At 49.2% G+C, this 16,754-nt stretch overlaps 1 protein-coding gene across 1 annotated transcript in view; it reads left to right on the forward strand.

The window, feature by feature from the left end:
* Positions 1-16,754, forward strand: part of GAA (alpha glucosidase) — a 469,553-nt gene that overhangs the window by 298,985 nt on the left and 153,814 nt on the right. The window contains exons 13-14 of the mRNA XM_078654064.1: positions 7,392-7,525; positions 7,723-7,874. Of these exons, the coding sequence (XP_078510190.1) occupies positions 7,392-7,525; positions 7,723-7,874 (286 nt within the window). The remainder of the gene's footprint in view (positions 1-7,391; positions 7,526-7,722; positions 7,875-16,754) is intronic.

Here is a 16,754-nt window from a genome sequence, read left to right on the forward strand (position 1 = left end):
CTGACATCCTTTTCCACTTTGGACAGGCTCACAGGGTGCCTGCTAAGCCGTTGGCCCCCAGGAGACCGCCGAGGCACGTGGTGGTCAGGCTGCTCCATTACAAGGACAGTGATCTTCTGTTGAACCAGGCCAGGAGGGCGGGTCCGTACACAGTGGACAACAGCAAGGTCACATTGTTCCCGGATTACACACTTGAGGTCCAGCGCCGCAGGGCCTCGTTTGTCGCAGTTAAGATGGCACTGCGGGACGAGGGTATTTAATGCTCTCTGATGTTTCCGGCGCGGCTCAAGAGAACAGTGGATGACAAGTCTTCATTTCATGAAAGCCCAGATAAGGCCTGGGACTGGTTGGAGATGTATAAAGCAGGGATTGGTGAAGCGGGTAGTGGTGTCACTATGGATGAGATGAGACCGCAACCGCGAAGACTGCTGCGCAACCGGCGTCGCCAACCAGCGGTCCAGAAGCCGATGACGACGCAGAGAAGGAGCACAAAGCCGCTTTACAGGCGCTTACGGCTATCTCGCAGGATGGGAGGGGAACGCACCCGGAAGGGACGGAGTCAGAAGGAGGGTTCCTGGGAGAAGACGATGAACAGTCGGAGATCGGAAGCCAGAAGCTACCCCATGTGACTGCAGGCACAGCGGACGAGATCGTTGATGGGAGACGTTGACATTGGATGACCCTGAATTGAATATTGGGTGGGGGGCCGGGGAGATGGGGCTTGCCGTGGACTTGGTTGGACGGTAACTGATTATCCAGAGATTTGGAGTAGGGGAGGGCTGTAGAAAATAGGGGGAAAAGGCCTCGTAAATACACGACCCCGGAAGGGGCGTGTTCAGTGATATGGCGGTTGAGCGCGAGATGCTGGTCGATTGGGTGTCTGATTCTCTGAAGCCTGGGGCTTACCTCCCGTATGTTTTAGTGGGTTAACTCCTTAGGAGCTTAGTGGGTGAGTTTGAATAATAGTTTGGATGGGTCCTAATGTTGTAGCGCCTGTTCTGGGGGGGGCAGGGTAGGGTGGGGCTGGGGAGGGGGGTTTGGGAAGTTGATGACACCAGTGTGCTCTTAGACATGGGGTGGGTGCGAAGGAGGAAAGGTTTGACCAATGGGTACACTGCATGATTTGAAATGTATTACCTGGAATGTTCGGGGACTCCATACAATGCAGAGGCGACACAAGGTGCATTCCTACCTGGTATGGTGAGGGGCGCACATAGATTTCCTTCAGGAAACACATCTTAACCTAACTGAGGGGGCAGCACTAAAAAAGATGTGGAGGGGCAATTGTTCTACACGATCTACTCTACATTTGCCAGGGGTGCCTTTATATGGGTTAGAGCGGGGTCCCTTTTCAGCCAACGCAGCACTTGGTAAACCCGGAGGGGAGATTTGTAGCGGTGATGGGGACAGCTCAATGGCATAGATGTAGCTTTATGTTGTGTATATGCCCCTAACGTTGACCAACCTTCCTTCTTTGAGAGATTGTCGGGGAGCCTAGCGCCATATCTAACTACTGCGACAATATTGGGGGAGACTTTAACTCAATAACGGATGTGGAGCAAGATCGATCTCACCCCCCGCTAGCTGGGACTTCAGTGCATAGGATTTCCAAGGCGAGAGGCACCTGGCAAACCAACTGGCGACAAATTGACACGTGGCGTGCCCAGCATCTGGAAGAGAGGGATTTCTCTTATTACTCAGGCCTTCACGATTTGCATGTGTGATTAGATGCAATATTATGCGACCCTGCGGTTCACTCTAAGGTGATAGGTAGCGAATACCTGGCGAGAACACTGTCGGACCATAACCCGTTGCTTGTGCACATAAGATGGAGTCAGGAGAGGGTGGTCATACCGACCTGGCGGCTCAGACCAGAAGCTTTGGAAGATCCGGTCTTTGGGGAGGAACTGAGGACGAGTATTGAACAATACTTCAAGGAGAATGAGGGGACTGCGACTTCATTGGCGCTCAAATGGGATGCATTTAAGGTTGTGACTAGGGGGTTCTGTATTAGTAAAGTGGCAGGAGTAAGGTAAACGAGTTTGACTTACTTGGAGACGGAGGAAGGCCGGTTGCGGGGCGCGGAGAGGATCCGGCCGGGGAATCCAGGGGCGCAGACCGAGGTCTCTGAGGCTAGAAAGGCAGTGGCGGTTCAGGTGGAGAGACTGCGCTCCTTTGACAATAAGAATTACAGGGCACGGATGCTTGCTGAGGGGGACAAATCAAGCGCGCTGCTGGCGTGGTTGGCTGATCCGACCCCTCGGGTACGCCAATCATGGGCCTGGTAGCCCCGTCGGGAGAGATGATACACACCCAATCGGGGATAAACGGCCTATTCGAGGAGTATTACACTGGGCGCTACAATAGCCAACTGACTCAGGGCCCTGATGATATACGGGGATATTTGGAGGAGGTGGCTCTACCGAGTCAGAGCAAGGAGCAGGGGGATCTGCTGGACAGTGAGATTATTATAGGGGAGATTAAGAGTGCTATTAAACATATGGCTCGCAACAAAACGCCTGGGGTAGCGGCCTACCTATAGAATTTTACTCCAAATATGTAGATTGATTGGCTCCACGGTTGAAATTGCTCAATCGGGAGGCGTACAAAGTATGGAGGTTGCCCAAGACCACCAGGGAGGCTATTATTATCCCTCTCCTGAAACCTGGTAAGGAAGCTACGGATATGAAGGCGTATCGTCCGCTGTCAATGTTGACGACTGACTACAAAATATTAAGCAGGCTATTGGCATTGCTCCTACTCCCATATATGTTGCAGCTGATACACCGAGATCAATCCGGTTTTATACCTAAGCGTAATGCGGCTCTTAATGTGAGACGGCTACTGCAAATTCTAGTGACCTGCCAGGACTTGGAGCCGTTTGCTCTGATTCTCTCAGTGGACATAGAGAAGGCGTTTGATAGCCTGGAATGGCCATTTCTCTTTCAGACTATGCGCAGGATGGGACTGGGGGAGGAATTCGTGAGGTGGACTCAAGTACAGTATGCTTCGGCGACTGCTCGGGTGCGGACGGGAGGACGGTGTCAGCTTCCTGCACAGTGAGACGAGGAACATGGCAGGGTTGCCCGCTTTCTCCGCTGTAGTTCGCATTGGCGATTGAACCCCTGGCGGTGCGAGCTAGGTCGGGGAGGCACTATACTGGGCTGGAGGTGCGTGGTGACATGCACTATATATCACTCTACGCAGATGACTAGGCCTGGGTGGTAAATTCCGTTCCGCGGAGAAAGCAAAATTACCCAAAATTCTATGTTCCACGGCTTCGCGAAATTTTTTGCTTGTTCACGTTCTGAAAGTGCATGTTCGCGAGATATTTTCCCCCGAGCATGCAAAAAACGATTGCGAACAGGGAAAAGCATCACGAACAAGCAATTTCGCGTGTTCGCGGAATTTCTGCGTGTTCGCGGAGATCTTTTACCATTTCGCGGAGATTTGCGTAACGCAATTACGCAAATTCCACCCACCCCTACAGATGACCTGCTGATGTTCCTGGCGTGCCCTGGCGCAGAGTTGGCGGGGGCGACGGTGCTGCTGCGGGTGTTTGGTGTGAAATCGGGCTGTGCGTGAATTGGGAGAAGACTAGCCTGTTCCCGGCGCATCGAGCAATGGGAATCCCCGACAAATTAAACGGAATAAGATGGGAGCCCTGCTGCCTGCCGTATCTGGGAATTAACATTTATCACGAGCAAGCAGATCTACTGGAGGGTAATGTGGATAGGGCAGTGCGAGGGATCAGGGGAAGCATGTAATTTTAGAGTACTCTGCCACTCTCAGTGGCAGGGAGGGTGGCGCTTTTGAAAATGATGGTGCTACCTCGACTCCTTTACTACTTCCGGACACTGCCGATCTGGATTCCGGGCCGGGTGTTTAAGAAGCCCAGAACTATGGTAGGAGGATTTTTATGAGGGAGCGGTAGGAGGCGGGTGGCCCAGACCACGATGATGAGACCTAGAGTGGAGGGGAGATGGGCAGCCCCAGACATCGAACTGTACTACCTGGCGGCCCAGCTACAGTGGCTTACGCAGGCGGTTGCTCGAGAGTTCAGGGGACCGGATGGTCCAGAGGATCATTGGTTTCCACGACATGTGCTGTCCTTTGTCGTTTTGGGCCAGCACCTGCGGGTTGACTCGTTGACTTCTGAAGAGAAAGCGCTAAGGGCATGCTGGAATAGAAGTAGGCATAGGGTAGGCGGGACTCGCCCGTACGCGCCGGAGATACCTCTTGGAATGTGTACGGCCCTTCAACACGGGGGGAACTGATCGGCATTGACTGAGTGGGAAGACCTGGGGATACAGATAATCGGAGATTTGTATGATGGGGGTGCTCTCTTGCCATACCAGGCACTGCAGGATAGATACGGATTGCCCAGGGGGGATTTCTTGCTACAGACCGCCCTGGTGGCAGCGATTCAGGAACACTGGGGGGAAGGGCTGCTAGAACTGCCGACATCCCCGACATGCCAATATGTAGAAATGGCTGCAGGGACGATAAAGGCAGTAACGTGCCTATATCGGCGAATGGTGGGGGAGGGGCTTCAGCCAATGACTCGGTTGCAAGAAAAATGGGAGGTAGATCTGGGCAAAGACATACCTGAATCGACTTGGTCAAAATTGGTGGAAAGGGCGTGGAAGGGTACGCGGAATGCTAGATTCCAACGTATCCATTTCTATATCATACATAGGGCGTATCTAACCCCAGGACAGATAAATAAATACTTTAACGTTGCCCTAGATGTCGCTTGACTGCCGCGGACTTCCCACATATGATGTGGGGTTGCCCGCGGCTCGGCACATACTGGGAAGAGGTGGTTGGGGTCCTCTGTGGAGTGACGGACAGACAGATAGAACCTAATATGGGAACATGCATACTGCACTGGTACCCTCACACAGTGCGAACCAAGGTAACAAGTAAATTCATTGACCTGGGGTTACTGTTGGCCAAACGGGAACTAACGAGAAAATGGAAATCCACACGGGCCCTAGTATAGAGCAATGAAAACAGAATTTATGAGCCGGGCGGCTAGTGGGAGTATGGTTAGGCTCCAGCAGGCAAGAAGAGCGAATAATGAAAAGGCAATGGAAACTGCACAAGCATGGGAAGCTCTGGTGGCACTGTTGACACTACCGGAATCGGACTCTGACTCCTTAGAGGTACCTCTGGAACAGGCTGAGGCACACTGATTATAGCCAGGCTTTGGGTGGTTACCGGAGAGTGGAGATGTGCTCTGGCATGGAGAGAATTGAGGAGCAGCCCACACGCATTGAGATATCGGCGCATCCTAACATGTTGCTGATGACTGGACATTCTGGTTTTAAGTATGTAGAGCACACCGGTGGTGGGGGTTAGGCGGGAGGGGGGGTGGAAGAGGCCTAAACTGGCGGGAGTTCCATGATGGGCTCCACATAATATTGGTTGGGGTTTGGGATGCAGGTTGCGGTGTTAGTATTAGAACATGAGGGGGAGGCTGAGGCACTTATTCTGATGTATCAATGTAAGCACACGCCTACCTGTGAACAATGTCTGTACGCACTGTATCCCATAATTTGCCCTTGTTGATGATGGGCTGTGTATGTGGGGATGTTGTTTGGGTTGAAAACCAATAAAATACTTTAAAAAAAAGAAAAATGAGTCATGCCGCCGAGTTCTGGATGGTCTGGAGGAGGTTCCGTTTTTTGGTGTTTCTGGCATTAAGTGTGTTGCCATGGTCAAATCAGCTGGCGATGAGGGCCTGGGTGACTGTCTTTCTGGAGGAGACAGGGCTCCATTGGAAGATCTTGCTGAGCATGCGGAGGGTTAGGAAGCAGGGGGGAGGAGACAGCGTTAATCTGTTGCTTCATGGTCAGGTGGGAGTCCAGGATGATTCAGAGGTTGCATGATTGGTTGGTGGGGTTGTGTGAGGGGCCGAGAGCAGCAGGCCACCATGTGTCGTCCCATGGGGAGGGCTTCTTTCTGAAGATGATGACCTCTGTCTTATACGAATTGAGCTTGAGGCAGTTGGTCTTCATCCAGGTGGCGATGTTTGTCATGGTGTGTTGGAAGCTGGCCCTTGTGGAGCCGGTGTCTTCTGTGAGGGATAGGCCGAGCTGGGTGTTGTCAGCATAAGAGATGATGTTGAGCCCGTGGGTGCGGGCGATGTCTGTCAGAGGTGCCATGTTGGTGTTGAAGAGGGTGGGGCTGAGGGAGGATCCTTGGGGTACGCCGCATAAGATGTTTTTGGGTGTGGAGGAGAAGGGAGGTAAGTAGATCCTCTGGGTTCGGCTTCAGAGGAAGGAAGAGATCCAGTTGATTGTGTTGCCCTGGATGCTGATGCGGTGGAGTCTGGTGATCAGAGTGTGGTAAGAGACGGTGTTGAAGGCTGCGGACAGGTCAAGGAGAATGAGGGCTGCTGTTCTGCCTGGGTCGAGACTCCAGGCAGTAATGCATGCAAAGGTGACATAAGAAACAGTGTTGAAGAGTTTGCAATATGATTTCTCAGTTGATTATGCCACAGCTTTTTAAAGGCCTTTACAGGGTGCTGTGTGCATACTACATATTTTATTGCGCCCAGTGCACGGAGTGACTACTAGCTCTGTGATTATGGTGCTGGACAAATTTCCAATGACAATGCACAGCACTAGGTAAATGGCAACTTTCCTCGCTAGCGTTCGCCAGCTGGGGCTGTAAGAAGAGGGTGTGAGCCTGGGGGCATAGCAGCGCAGCTTGCTCATAAGAGAGCCTTACCAGTGTTTTGGATACCATATCTGGGTTTCAGAGAAAAGGCACGGGCTTTGTAGATTTGGACATCATGAAGGAGGTTAGTATGCTGCTATTTGATTAAGACAGGTCTGTAGACACTGAAGAAAGACTACCCAAGATCTCATTTTTAACATCGAAAGAGCAGTAGGACTATCTCCAAGGACATTGAAGATAGAAATTAGATTGTTGTATGAGGCTATCCTGTGTCTTAAAGCCATGGAAAGGTGAAGCATTGCCTGCCTGACATTTGCCCAATTGAGATGTTAAAATACGACATTCAGTTAATTAATCAACAGAGTCATTGGGTATTAACACAGTACATATAATTGTATGTGTTTCTGTTAAGATATGTGCCTTGTTTCCCAAAGTGAGGTTCATTTGGTTGGAAAACCTGTTGGCTTGTGTCTTACATTTGACATGTTCCATACACATCTTGTTGTGATGCAAGTGTTGGGTATAGTAAGTTGCTGTAGAACAGAAGTTACTGATAATACCCTTTTCCTTTTATTGCGCAAAGAGCTTTTCTGAAAGCCACATCATCTTGTAACTGGTCCATGTCTGTTGCCGATAGTCTGAATCGTTGAGCTGGTAGGATGTTGCTAAAATGTATTGTGGTTTAATTCTTTGTATTTCTGCAGAGCAATGGTTAAGGTGCTGAAGAAACGTCCCTTTATCATCTCAAGATCCACCTTCTCCAGTCATGGACATTATGCTGGCCACTGGACTGGGGACATTTATAGCACATGGCAGCATCTCTACTATTCTGTGCCAGGTGAGTGCCCCATACTATCCTCCAGTGATACAGATCAGATGTAGCACCCTGTCGATGGCTGCTGACTTTCATGTGCTTTTTATAATTTGGTGTAGTTAGCTTTACCCTCCAACGGCAGCCAGTGCATTTTCCACAGTTGAGGATTTGCTTTCTTTTTTTAGATCTGCGTTTTTAAGGCTTATTTTTCTCTTTTTCAGGTGTGATGCTCTTTAATCTGTATGGTGTACCACTGGTCGGTGCGGATGTCTGCGGCTTTGCAAAGAACACTACTGAAGAACTGTGTGTGCGCTGGACACAGCTTGGTGCCTTCTACCCGTTCATGAGAAATCACAATGATATTAATACCAAGGTGAGTGCAGATCTCATCTCCGCTAGAAAGCGGGTGTTATTCCACAGTGTGCCGAAAAAGATATCCCTTTATGCATCAGAGCATGAGCTGCCACCATCGGTGCAACATGACCTGTGCGTCATCACCTTATTCTATGGCTTGAACTAGGGCTCAATGCATCATGTTTCTCTAAAAATTTAAAATCTGAGAGGACTTGGTTGGCAAGGGCATGTCTATAAGGATTTCCACTCCACCCCCTCTTAAAGTTATATTTATTATAAGGCCCAGAGCCCATGCTTCCACAGTGGGATTGGCGCATGATGAGTAGTCCTCACAAAAAGAGTTTACTACACTGGTCAATCGCATCTCATCCTTCCTGAGTGTGAATGGGTGGACCACACAGCCAGAGGCTTACATGCTTGGTCTATCAGATGTCTCATGCCACAGACCCCTGGAGTGTGGCAGGAGGTTTTGGTGGGGGAGTATGCTACCCAACACCCATGGAGAAGTATGGGAGAAACAGGCACTGGGCAAGAAAAAGGAGCATACATAAGCTCTCGCCCTCAAACAAGAACCCATTCCCAAAGTGGTTCATCTGCTAATAGAGTTGAGACGAGGGCCAGGCTAGGTGGCTATTGCACCCAAGACGCAAGCGCTCTGAGGTGTACTCGACCTCACATGGCAGCTTATAGACAGCGCCCTTTAGACCCTGGGAAGGGGTTGCATCAAAGAGTCACTGTCTCTGACACCCCTATGTCAATGCCTGTCAGCGTCCACCAATACATGGTGTTTGGCAGGCGAGTACCCTCTGCTTCCACACTGGATGTGTGCTCTATTGATAGCAGGTGTGTGCGGGCTGTATTCCCCCGTAATACTGAGTTTTAAATATCAGACCTTGAAGTTATATGTATATATGTTCTTAGCTTGTGTTCCTGTAGATACATGTCATCTGCATACTCCTGCTATCTAATGTTGGACGTTTGCATCATGTTTTTCATTTAAGAAATTTTAGTCCCAAGACCTGTTGGGAACTCCACTGTCTGTCCACAATGCACCAGCCCATCTCAGATTCCTTTCTTCTGTTTTTGGGTTTGGATATTCAGGTATGTTGCTCCGGGAGCGACGTGTTCCATTCTGGTTTTCTATGTGGCAGTTACTCACCCTTCAAACCCTGTGAAGCAAACAACATTCCTGCATCACCGAGTAATTCTCCGCCAAACACCTGGTCTTTGAACTCCATGGTCGTCGACCATTAGCCTACAATCCAGCGTGCCTCCAAGGCTTGAATAACCTCGAGTCTTGTTGGTCGTCCTTTGGAGAATGCACCTAGATGACGGTATGGAACCTAGACTCTTCCAATTCTTCCCTAGATGTAACTCCAAACCGCCCTGGAGTGATCAACATGCTGCCTACAATGTGTGTCTTTTGCGAGACCATGAAGTAACTACTTGTGACTCCTGTATGCCTTCTGCTATGAAAAGACTCTCTGGTACCAGAGAGAAAGGCGATGGCCTTACCACGAGATGCAGCAACAATCCTTATTGGAAACTCTCGACATCTTCAGGGCTGAAGACTTGCCTTCCGCTGAGAAGGTAGAGGATGGGCCCTCTGGGGGTAGAGGTCTACTGAAGGAGGTGGAAAGTCCAGATGTCGAGGGTTACATCAGGGGGTTTCATTCACTCTGACACCCCACTGAAATTGAGCCACGAGCGTAGAGTGGGTGTTGTTGGTTCAAAGGGAGGCTCTCTTCTGGATTTTCATACAAGGGTTTGCTTCTTTAAGGAGAAGGAGGTACGGATGTCTCTCCATCTGGCCAAGAAAGATCTGAGTGGTCCATGTTCAGACGCTACAAAAACCAGTGACTGAAGTTGTTGTTCAGAGGAAGACCCTTACCAGTCGAGAGAGCCCTTTTGCATTATCTTCAGGTGGAATGAGAAATAGGCAATTGCTAGAACTCTTAGATATGCTCAGAGAATCATTGGTCTGTCAGAAGCTGGATTTGACAATCCAGAGAAAGGTTTACAAGAAGAGCAGCGTTCTGTGCTGAAATCGATGTGGCAAAGCATGAAGATGCACAGGAGGAGGACAACAACATCGCATGGAGACATGGTGGCAGCCAATACTGTCATTCTGCGTTATTGGAAAAAGCTCAGCAATGCACAGAATGCCCTGCAGGAGTATAACTTGCAGAACGATAAAGAGCATCAATGCCCAATCCAGGTCCTGCCTCTCTGTGTACCTTGCTTCATGCTGCCTATCTGCGCACTCTGGCCTGTCTGAGCATTGTGGCTTCTGCTGCCACAGCACACTGATGATTGTGCTACCTTTCTGCCCTTTGGCTCATGCGCCTCAGGAGAGTGACCTCTGCTGCCTCTCTCTGTAGACTGGCTTATGCTCAGGGGAGTAGCCAGAAAAAATAAGTACCCCCGACTTTGCACAACATCCTGAATTGATATTGGCAAGGGAGTAAGCTTGATTCTTCGTAAGGTGCTTGTGAAGGTAGATTCTCCCAATATTGCTTTTTGATTTTTTTTCTAAAGTGCAGCTAATGGGTGCATTTTACAGCAAAATGTTAATAGAATTGAGACAAAAACTTAGGCCTTTCTTGAAGGGCACTCAGGTAATAATCCAAAAATGAAAGGTGTACTACTAAGAATTACCTCCCATAGAGGTTGGGTATTTCCATCAAAGATAAAATGGTGCTGAACAATGTTTCTACAGTAAAATTGCCCTTAGGAAGTTGCTAAAAAATACACATTGGTTTGCAATTTAGTATAGACATATTAAGTTAGTGTTTAAGTTATCTACATTCACTGGTACCCGCACTTCCTCTCACTATTCACAAATGTGCCCCCCGGTGTGTAGTGAAGTGCCATAGCCATGCCACCTCACTTACATCAGAGGTTAGTGTTAAGGTCCGCTACTTTCACTATATATTCTATCTTAATGAGGCCATCCAGTGTAGAGTAAAACAGTAGTTTTCTTCACCCAATTTTGCATTTCTAACAATCTCGAAAAATATGCATACTGAAAGGTTGCTTTGTTTGATGACTTCAGGTGAGGTTTTGGTATATATTGTGCTGTTATTCCCCATATGGCCCTTTTAGTAGAGTAAAATGATAACGCTGTCTCCCTTGCATTCCTCCTGTGGCAGTGCACATAATAAGCTTCTCTACTGTGTGAGTTTACAGTGCAGCCATATGACCACCGTGCTGCAGATAGCAATTTCAGGTATGGATAGCACAAGATTACCGGTCTGTTCCCCCTCCTTACAGACCAAAGACAACAAAGTTGCTTCAGCAGATGGTCATGTCTGCTGGGCCTCTGCTCACACCACTGACTACGGCTGCACCTAGAGTAACTAGAGAAGGGGAGAGTGAATGAAAAAAGAGAAAGATTAAAAGGGAGAAGGCAACAGAAAAATAAGGGCGGAGAAAACAAACAGGACAGGGTGGAGAGAGAGAACAAGCATTTGCAATGCAATAGGTCTGGCATGTGCAAGAGTTAAGCCATTGGCATTGTAGATAACGATGCCTTTTACTTATGTTTTAAAAACCAATACGTGAATAAAAGGCATTGTCCTTTACAATACCAATTGCTAAAATTCTCGCAAATGTGAGACCTTTTGCATTGCAAATGCTTGTTTTTGCATCTGGTGACGTCAATTTCCAGGCAAATACTTTATTTTTTCCAGCATAACCCCCAGAACACGAAGTTACTTAAACTCACGATGCCTGGCTAACGTAATCTGCGTCCCACCCAGTTGCCAATGTCTATAAATCCTGTTCCAGCCTGGGATTCTGAGAGGCAAAGGGCAATATTTCCCAGAATGTTATGGAAAGCATCCAGGTCCAGTGAAATGTTGCGCTTTCATCACTGCATTATACCAGTTTATACATAAGCAGGGGTCTTAGGGAGGTGGCATTTGTGTGATAGCGGCTAAATTATCGATCGTGTCACCGGGGGACCCGAATTCCAATCCCAGCATTCGCACTTGCTTGAGCCGTGCGATCTTCGGCAAAACTCACTTCTCATTAGAGGAGAATTTATGGCATGACGTCATGCCAGGTGAGCATTGTCGGGGAAGGGAAATCCTTTGTGTCATCATGGGCGTCCCCAGAAAATTTTCCGGGAGGGGGGGGGGGGGGCAAAATGTTAACGCCTCCCCCTGTTTTTCTGACTGCTGTCTCCATTCTCAGACCAGACACCTACAGAACTGTGCATCTCCTCAACTCGTAGATGGGTAGAAACTAGACGAACACCAAACTGAAAGTGCGCACATCCCATACTTGCTACAATCAGTTGCCTACAAACCTGGATATCCCACAGCTGAACACAGGCATAATAATGGTAGAACTGGCAAAACCCACAACCCACAGCAGTGAAACAGATCAGTTCCTTGCAAAACGCGACATGCATACAACCTACTGCGAGGTAAGGAACCATCAGAACTGTACTTGCACAATGCCCAGAGATGTACCTACGCCAGTCACAAACAGTACTGGTGCCATAAGAAACTGAACTGAATACAACCAACCATAAAGGTCACTCTCCTACAAGATTGGGTCAGCACACAAGTCGTGCCACAGCAAGTTTCTCGACAGTCACCTGAAGCCCGCAGACAGACAATGGACCATCCACCACCCACTCAGAGATGAATCACAGTCCACCTGCCTGCCAGATTCCACAGCTGTCAATGAGCTCCAGGGGTATTGGTCACTTGTCTCGCACCCCATGTAACCGACCCGTGTACCTCCCGCTACACCAGCGAGCATTGTGTAGAAAGACTTGCAGCCCCATGAAGAACAGCCCCACCACCCCACCCTCTGTGCACTAATTGGCTGCATGAGTGCCCACTCCCGGTTCCCCAGGCTGCACCCTCTTGCGACTCCTCATCTTGAGCAGGGCCGGAGGGTGGGTGCAGCAGGCTGCCCGCAGGAGGCTATACCCCCCAAGTACCAGCAAGAAACCCGGCGTTCCGCCATAGTGAAGGCAGTCAGCGTGTGTTTGGCAGGGGAAGAGAGCAAGCCGTGCTTGTCCTGCCGTGTCCTGTCCTGGGCAGGGAATTGAGTGTAGAGGCGGTGAAAGCAGCAGGTATAGGCAGCGGATTTGACCGGGCGAGGGATGCAGAACTAACTGAGGATGTAGGCGGGGCTCGGAGACAGGCCTGTAGGGTGCAGATAACCACGTGGGAGGCAGGTTCACGGAACTTGCAGCCCTCGACCAGAATGCTAGCTTTGAACGAGTGTCATGTCATTGCCGGGTTTAACCCTCTTCTTGGTTCCGTGCCCGCACCTCTGTCCCCTGTCCAGGCCCTTTAGCCCGGCGCTGCAACGGCCTCCGCGTCTAAACCCCACCCACACTGCATCCCAGCCTCCCACGTTCTGACTGGCACTGCCAGCCCAGGTATTGACCACCTCTTCAGTCCAGGTCTACCTCACCTAGTCTGGTCCCCTTATGGGGCCTTTCCCTCTGGAGGAATACAATATTCTAAATACAGTATTGTGTTCTTATGAAAACCCATACACACGCTAAAGAATTACATGCATGGAGATTAATTGCTTGGGGGGAGAACGTATGCCAACAATTGACTACATTTTGTATTTCTTTGCTATACCGTTGTCTGTTACCTGTCAGTTACTTCATGAGGAAAATTAGTCTTTTGCACGTTCTCCCAATGTAATCTGAACAGTGAACTCACAAGAATTCAGTGATGAAATGTATGCCTATGTGTGATGCCAAATCCTACAGAAATGTAAAAATATTTTTAAAAAACGTCTCAGCCACCACATGGTGGCATGCTTCAAGTTCATCATTGTTTTTTTTAAAGAGTATTCTTACTGAAGAGCAAGGCCTCCAGAGAGGAACTGGCGGGAAATATGGAAGCCCTCTAAGTGGAAAAAGAGAGCAGGCGCTCAAGGCATATGTGACATCACCAACAGCAGCGCTCCCAGTTTGTTCTTAATATCTAACGGCCCGTGCCGCACGAGTAGTACGGCCCACGGTGCAGCCGACCGGCCGGGTGCCATTATTTCTGGTAACATCGCACTCCAGCAGCCCAGTGTGCCACTTGGCTGCTGGAGTGCCAGTGTTACAAAAAAGAATGGCACCCAGCCGCAGCCCACACCACTCCACAGCAGTGCCAGCACCACTAGGGCCAGCACCGGACCAGAGATCCAAGGGGGGGGGGGGCAAGTGCCCCTCCTTGTCTTCCCCCGTGGACGAACATGGGTGTCACCAGGGCTTTAACTCGAAGCATTTTCAATATTACATCCAAGCCATAGTTGATGCTTATTTCTCTTATGTAACTAACAACTATTGACACAGCCAATAGTCCTGACTTGTTGTAGGTATGATGTTACTTGTCGTATCATATATCTGGATGCAGTGACAGAAACAGCAAAATACAAGTCGGGTGGCACACTATGCTAAGCACAGATGTTTAGTTTACGTGTTTTAAGCTTAATTACACTGGCCACGCCCCTTTGACAAAAATGTGGTCAGCGATATCGCTTGAACAATAGATTAAAGCTGAGCTAGGTTTTTTTTTTGCGCCATGAGAATACAAACTGTTTTCCAGCTCCTGTTCGTTTAAAAGAAAAGTTCGATGGTTTTGGACCGGACCCCCCCCCGCGGGATTCCCCCAGAGGGGGTGCAAAGGTGCCTGCTCCCGGCAGGCACGCGCAGGGAGATGTCAGCAACAGAAAAAATATAAAAGAAAATAAACACACAGGACTTCATATAAGTTATCAAGGTGACAGAGGCCGACTCTCTCGCACTCCCCTTCCAGAACATTCTATGCATACCAGGGTAAAGTCAATGAACGCTGCCTTAGAGGGCACCTCGGTGCTGGCAAGGTTCATGACATTGAAACGATTCTCAAAACTGCAGAGCAATCACCGTCCATGGCGATGTACTTAATGGCTTAAGATTCGAGGGTCTGCGTGGCATCTACATATGCACAAGTTGCTGCTGAAAGTCAGTATAAACTTTTACATCTTTTTTCAGTTTTTCTAAGAGGCAGCACGGCACCAGTGCTGCACAGTGCGGCACATTAGCTATCCAGAAATATAAAGCAAACAGAGACATTTCAAAACGGCTGAGTAAACAATGTTTAAAGTGAAGTGTAATGAGAAATCATATATCTTATTGACTTTAGTTCCTTGGATAAATTCTTCGGCTCCTGGTGCCAACACAACCCAACACGTGGCCACTCTTGCCAAAGCCGAAGGGAAATAAATAGTGCTTGCCTACTAATGAACTTTTGTTTAGCATCAGGTCTACCTTCTGCCTAGCTGCCTGGATCTTATTAATCGTTGCCTTTCCAACTCCGAGGTTCCTCAAACCTGGAAACATGCGAAAGTTATCCCCCTCCTGAAGAAACCTTCCCTTGATGTTTCAAGGGCGGAGAGCTACCCCCGATTTTGCTCCTACCTTTCCTAGCTAAAATTACAGAATCCTATGTGAACGGCATTCTGATGCAATATTTGGAGGCTCACTCGATACTAGACCCGTCCCAGAATGGTTTCCGTCCTAAGCACAGCACAGAGTCAGCTCTATTAGCTGTAACAGAGCAACTAAGAGTCTCCATGGATGAGGGCAACATGAGTGCGCTCATCTGCTTGATCTCAGCGCAGCCTTCGACATGGTCTCACACAGCATCCTGATCCATCAGCTGCGTGAGATCGGTGTCACAGGTAGCACCCTTGATTGGTTCTCTTCCCGTCTGCGGGACAGGTCTTTCCAGGTCATCGCTCCTCCGTTCCACTCACACATACATACTCTGTGCTGTGAAGTCCCACAGGGATTGGCTCGGAGTCTGACCCTGTTCAACATTTACGTTCGTCTGCTGGCTTGTTGGCCAAAACTCGCATCATACAGTTGGACGATATGCAACTGATCTTTTCCTGTACCAAGAACTCCAGCCAGGACATGATACATTTCAGGATGATCTGGCAGCCATAGCAAGCTGGATGGAGGCGAACTGCCTGCAGTTAAACTCATCCAAAACTATGATCCTTGCGATTGGCAGAGAGTCTCACCTTTGGGGTAACAATTGGTGGCTGTCGGTGTTGGGTAGTATGCCAAGTCGGTGGCAGGGGCCTGCTTTGGTATTTTGCACAAACTTAAACCCATTTGGGTCTGTTTGACCCTCACACACGCCAGCTGGGTGTGCAAGCCACGATCCTGGCGAGGTTAGATTACTGTAACAGCCTTTTGCTCGGTGCTAACAAGTCTGTGACCAATAGGCTCCAACGCACCACGAATGCGTCTGCGCGCATCTTTCTTGCACTACCTAAGTATAGCTCCGTCTCAAAGGTGCTGCGTCGACTCCACTGGCTCCCTGTGGAGCAAAGAATTAGGTTTAAAGCACTTTGTGCCAACTCAAAAAGCTCTGAAAGGTGCCGGCCGGCGATTCTTAGAGACCTTGGACACCACTATATCCCCTCCCGTGCTCTGCACTCTGCGGATCTACACCTGATGCGGGTGCCCTGTTTCCGTAGAGCCAGAGTCGGAGGCCGGTCTTCAAAGTGTTAGCCCCTATTTGATAGAACTCAATGCCTCTCGTGATCAGGTGTATTCCCAACCTTCTGGCGTTCAGAAAGGCAGTAAAGAGTTGGTTGTTTCAGTAACATTATAACATCTCATTCTCCTCTCTCCCTAATCCTTAGTGCTGGGACGTCCCTTTGCTGGGACAGCCATGTGCTTTACAAATCGCCTAACATAACATATTGAAGGAGACAGTGTAACGCCGCAAGTAAAAGATCCAGTCCTGACGGGCGGTCACCAAAGGAGACAGGGTGGTAACAAGGAGTGACTAAGAAGCCTCATTATCAATCGGATGCCAGCATTTACCATGGACAATGACACCAGCCAATGAAAAATATAGGTGGGGCTTCC

This window comes from Lissotriton helveticus, chromosome 7, assembly GCF_964261635.1.
Source record: "Lissotriton helveticus chromosome 7, aLisHel1.1, whole genome shotgun sequence".
NCBI lineage: Eukaryota > Metazoa > Chordata > Amphibia > Caudata > Salamandridae > Lissotriton > Lissotriton helveticus.